This window comes from Myotis brandtii, unplaced genomic scaffold, assembly GCF_000412655.1.
Source record: "Myotis brandtii unplaced genomic scaffold, ASM41265v1 scaffold61, whole genome shotgun sequence".
Lineage (NCBI taxonomy): Eukaryota > Metazoa > Chordata > Mammalia > Chiroptera > Vespertilionidae > Myotis > Myotis brandtii.
The window spans coordinates 3,836,649-3,842,157 of NW_005370318.1; the positions used below are offsets into that span (position 1 = coordinate 3,836,649).

General features: G+C 45.7%; 1 protein-coding gene across 1 annotated transcript in view; it reads right to left on the bottom strand.

Annotated features, from left to right (window-relative positions):
• DEFB123 (defensin, beta 123) overlaps positions 1–4,817 on the bottom strand; it is an 8,049-nt gene extending 3,232 nt beyond the window's left edge. The window contains exon 1 of the mRNA XM_005879843.2: positions 4,539–4,817. Within this exon, the coding sequence (XP_005879905.1) occupies positions 4,539–4,596 (58 nt within the window). The 5' untranslated portion in view covers positions 4,597–4,817. The remainder of the gene's footprint in view (positions 1–4,538) is intronic.
• Positions 4,818–5,509: the final 692 nt, after the last annotated feature.

Below are 5,509 nucleotides of genomic sequence, written 5' to 3' on the forward strand. Positions count from 1 at the left end.
GGCGGGGGAGGGGAGGAAATTGATTGCAAAGGGGCATGGTGGAAATGTATTATACTGATTGTGGTGGTGGTTACATGAATATATACATTTGTTGAAGCTGACATTTTATACTTAAAACTAGAGGCTCGATGCACGAAATTCGTGCAAGAGAAGGCCTTCCTTCCCTCGGCTTCCGGCACAGGCTTCCCTCTGGCACCCGGGACCCGGGCTTCTCTTGTAGCCCTGGCTTCGTCCGGAAGGTCATCCGGAAGGATGTCCAGTCTAATTAGCATATTATGCTTTTATTCTTATACATGTGGGCATTTTATTTTATGTAAATTTGAATTCAGTAAAAATGATAAAAAAAAGAAACAAGAGAAAAAGTCAATAGAACGTGACAACCATTGAAGATAGGCAAAGGAGATTCAACATAGAGACAAGAAGAGATCTTGAGGGGAAAAAGCAGAGCAAGATATCAGAAAAAATACTCAAACTATAATTCAAGATGTTCTTTAAATAACAGATGACTTGAAAATGCTGAAGTTGAAGAAGTACACAGTGTATCTGAGAATGTTGGTATGGATGAAGGAAAATACAGGAGGAATATGGAATATTTTGACTACAAATCCTGTAGTCCTCACTTTGAATAGAAAGTATCAATATGAATTCTGAGGTATTTTATATACATTTAAATGTGTTGATTTTCTCTCCTAGCTCTGTCTACTGAAAAGAAAAAGAAAGGACCAATTTAGTAGCATTGAATATCTCTAGCACTAGATCATAGTTCTAGTTTTAAAAATACCATTTTCCTATTTTTAAAAATCAGAGCTTAAAGAAATGGCTTTCATGTTCTGCAGCAGGAGTTGTACAAGATGAGCCTAGAATATCCTGTCATGCCAGATAACCAGGTAAATTCTAAAGACAAGAAAGGGATGAAGATGTAACTAGTACATTAAATAATCTTAAGGGACATCAGATTTTTAAAGTGGACATGACAAAAATAGGATGTCTAAGGATGCATTGTTGCCAATGAAACCATAAAGAAAATGCAAAGACTTGAATGCTATACTGGTAAAAGTCAAGATTTTGCTTAATTTGGGGAAGGGAGATAGTTGTGATGGGGGCAGGTGGGGTTTTTGTGGGTGTCAATGTTCTATTTATTGATCTAGATTGTGGTTACTAGGTTGTGTGCTTTATAACAATTCATTAAGCTGTGCATTCATTTTATGTGGTTTCATAATCTGTAATTTTGTGTTTTATTTTACAACACCCCCAAACCATTGCAATAAAATCTCAATTTTAAATTCAAGAGTGTCAAGATGAACTGTTGGTGAGAGTGAGAGGAAAGATGGTCTCATACACTTGGTTTTGGCCTCCTTGGAAGCTACTTAGCAATGACTCACACACTTTAATATTAGGAACAGAATTTTCTTTCAAATAGCAATTTTCTTTCCAGATGTCTATCCTAGAGAAATACTCACATGGGTAGATTGAGACTATATTTGTATTGGAGATACAACTAGAAACAGGTTAGAGATAGACACTGCCTAGAATTTCCAGTCTAGTGGTGCTGGTGGTGGTTGGGGGATAGCCATTAAAGAAATAACTTCCCAGATATTTGATTGACTATAGTTGTAATGAATGTTATAAAGGAAGAACTCTGGGTGCTATGAGGAGGTATAATGGAAAAGTAGGTGACATGTCCCACCTAAATCTAATATCTGTTGGGTTCTCAGGCTTCATATATATGCCCAAAATTTCCACAATTAACCTAACTTTAATAGTTTGAAAATATTAAAGTAATATGTATTTCATTATTCTTTCATTTTGGTTGCCAAAAAGCAGAATTAAGCTGTTCCTGGGCTTTAGAGAAATAGTAAAGAACAGTTAGAATGACAAAGTCATTGCTTAAATGAGATGAGTAGTTTTAGTTCATAGCAAGACAATGGTTTTTAAGAACCAAAATTTATCAAGAACAGTCAGGATTTCCAATTTCAAAGAGCTCCTTTACATATTATTATGTGAGCCTGATAGATTCAGATAATACTACCTTACCATAAGCCATAGGAGGCAAAGGCTGAGGATCTGGCTAGAGAAACTTCCATTCAATCTTTGCAACCATCACACCCAACAGAAAGTAGAAGGGAAATGCTCTCCCTAGGAGAAAGTGGGCACTTAAATCCACTTCTTGCAGCAACAGCGGCAGCTACAGGCCTGAGACTTCCACTAAAACCTCATACTTCACCTTGGCCAGCCAGGCTGATGGTGGACCTATCAGCAAGCTAGAAACCAAGGTTTTCTACCCCTTCCCCACTATTGGCCTGCTGGTCGACCTAGGTCCTAGGACGTAGAGACAACTAATTTGAGAAAAGTAGGGGTAAGACAATCTTTTGCTATAAACACCCAGATTGGTCTGGACAAACGGCCCGCATTCCTAGCCTGAGCATGGCCCAGTTATTGCTAACAGACTGGACACCCACATCATGGCGCCACCTGGAGGAGGATTAGAAGTGGCTGAGCATCTCCCTCTGCTTTCCTGTGGCATGAAATAGACCAGAAGGTCCCGAATTCTCTGTGTCTCTGGTTAGGAAAACCAGTGAGAAGCTAAGAGCCTTTTCAAGAGTAGACCTCTGTGCATAAGGCAGTGGGAAGGGGTGTGAACAGACTAAACCTAAGGGCAGATGGGAGATTTGGCTGAGATCAAGGGCTGAGCCAGTGGGACTCCGACAAGACTGAGATTTTATCAGCCATGGGATCCAGTAGCAAGTGCCAGCAGGACACTCACTGACCATAAACAATGAAGGGCATCGTCCTAAAAGCCAGTGAAGGTTCAGCATAGGACCCTATCCCAATTCCTTATGCTCCCGACATAGGGCCTTTGCACCCCCAGATTGAATGTTCTACCCCACAAACCCACATGGCTTATCCCTTATCCTCCCTCAGGTCACAATGAGCCATTCTATGAGCACACCTTTAAAATGGCAAGTCCACCCCACTCATATTTGCTATTCCCCTTGCCTGTCTATTCTGTTCATTATTGTCATCATTTGACATTCCATATGTTTCATTTATTTCAATTTTTTTCTGTCTCCTTCAATAGAATGTAAGCTCCAAGAGGACAGAGATTTTGCTTATCTTGCTTTGTTCTGATTGGTTCACTGCTCTTTCTCTTGTACCTATCCCATTGCCTGGAACATTAAATCTATTCAACCATGTTTCCTGAATGAACCAATTAATGAAATCATGACATATCAAGTTACTTTCTCTTAAACCCAATTCTATTCTGGGAAGGAGAAGGGGAGCATAAGAAAGGAAAAATGCTGAAAGACCGAATATTTATTCAAAGGGACAGAATGAACCTGGTAACCAGTTTAAACCAGAAAGGATGAATATTTAACTGCCGAGTTTGGGCATAGCTCCTATGCTCCACCTGCCTCCCAACTGTCCCACCAGCACGATGGAAGTTCCAGGGGGAACTCAGATGAGTTACACAAAATATAGAAACTACCTGTTTTCGCACACAAAAATGTCAGTGTGTTCATTGCTGTGCCCTCAACCGGACCTTGCTACACAGGCACTATTGGAGCAGTCCGAGGAAGGAGGACATTGAAACGGAGCAGGCGGGCTGCTTGCTGGGGGTCCCCGTGTGAGAAAAAGCTGGGCAGTTTCTAACCGGGTTCTGGGGCTTTCCTCTCTACCCCGGGTGAGCCCTTTCAGGCATCTTCCCACAGGCAGATACAAGGACTCAGGGCAGCTTGTTTGAGGAAATTCACACATTCCCACACCTGGGAAGGTTAGAGGAAAGCCTGGGGGTGGGCAGAAGCTCTGGCAGCTGAGTAGGAGGGGCCAGGTAGCTCATGCTGGAGTGGGTGGAACGGGCAAGTCTGATGATGGCCCTTCTCTTCGTAAGCCTTCCCATGGCTCCCTCCCTGGCATTCCCGGTCCAGCCTCAGCTTTACCCCTCGCCACGCCCTTAACCCACGCCTCCATTTGTGCCAGCTCCCTAAAGGCACCGTGATCTCTCCCACATCTGGACCTTCGCATACGGTGATTTCTGCCAGGCACCTTTTCGATTTCCACCTCATTCCTTCGCCTTCTCTCTTCTACACATTTTTCAGGACGTGGGGGGATCCCTCTGGGAGGATGCCCCTGGCCCTCAGGCTGGGCTGGTCCCCCCTCCATGTGCACCCCAGCCTCATGGCTCCCTTTATTACAGCTGGAGTCACTCTGGGTTGTAAATGGTATTTGTCATCGCCCCCAGGGCCGTGCCATTTACCTCTGTGACCCTGGCTCCCCACACAGGCTCTGGCACAGAGACAGCAATAGGAAACCAGCTTTTCTCTCCTGGTTCGGTGGTTGTGACCTTCACACAGCGAGATGATTCTGGGGACTATTTCTACTGTCCTCTGCTCTTCCTGCTTCTCTTGCCCACCCCTTCCATTCCCTCTCATGGTGCTAGGCCACCTGGGCACGCTCCCTGGGGAGCAGTGATGGCGTGGCTGAGATCTGCACCTGCTGGTGAAGGTGCCCTCTCTAGACGGTTCTGGAAGGTGACCTACCTGGAGTGAGCTGGCACAAGAGCAGCAGTGCAGTCACAGTCAGCGAAAGGAGCTTCATGGTTGGAAGTGGCCCAAGGTGGAGCTGCAAGTCCCAGGCGATGGCAAAGCTAATGGGGGAGAGCTCCGGCCTCTCTGGCTTGCGCTCCCTTTGACCAATCGGAACAGCTGCCACCCACACGTGCCCTCAGCTGCCCACAGGCTCAGCCCCCGCGCCCCCTGAGCCACAGTGTGCAGCCACGCACTCAGCTGGCACGCCGCCTTTCGTTATTTAGGTCAGCAGGGAGAGGTCGGGCAACAACAAGGCCCTTGGTCCAAGACTTGCACGTGTCCTTCCACCCTGCTCTAAATGAAGGGACCACAAGGGGGCGCCACGTACACGGAATACTCTAGACTGCTTGTGGGGTAGACTTCACAGAGAAGGTGACATTGAACAATGTCATCACCAGGCAGATGAGCCAAAATGGTGTTCCAGGCAGAGGAAAGTCTGTACAAAGGCTCATGTTGGCGTTGAAAATGAGAAGTATGACGTCCCTGGAGCTAAAACTGGAAGGAAAATGGTAGTAAGAGATGTAGCTCCCGGCACCAGCCTGGCTGTGCCCTCTCAGAATTGCCGGCGGCCACAGCCCCTGCCCTCCGAGTACTAACCATGCACTAGGCCTGACCCACAGGATCCTGCCTCTGGGCACCAGGCTGTGCCCCTTCTCAGAGACCCAAGAACCAGCTATTTGGGGTTTCTCCTCTGAACTCTTAGGTTTTGCCCTGAGGACACCTGTAAACTCGAGGCTTTGATGGCCTAGAGGTGAGAGGAAGAGAATTCAAAGGCCAGGCCCACTCAGGGTAAAGTTCAATAAGAGATTCTGTCCGCCCATTAAGCTGGGACTACAGAGAACCATACATTGAGAGTAAGGGTGAGCCATTAGTAAACCTGCTACCCTTCTCAGATGTTTTTGTTGTTACTGTTAAGCAGAGCA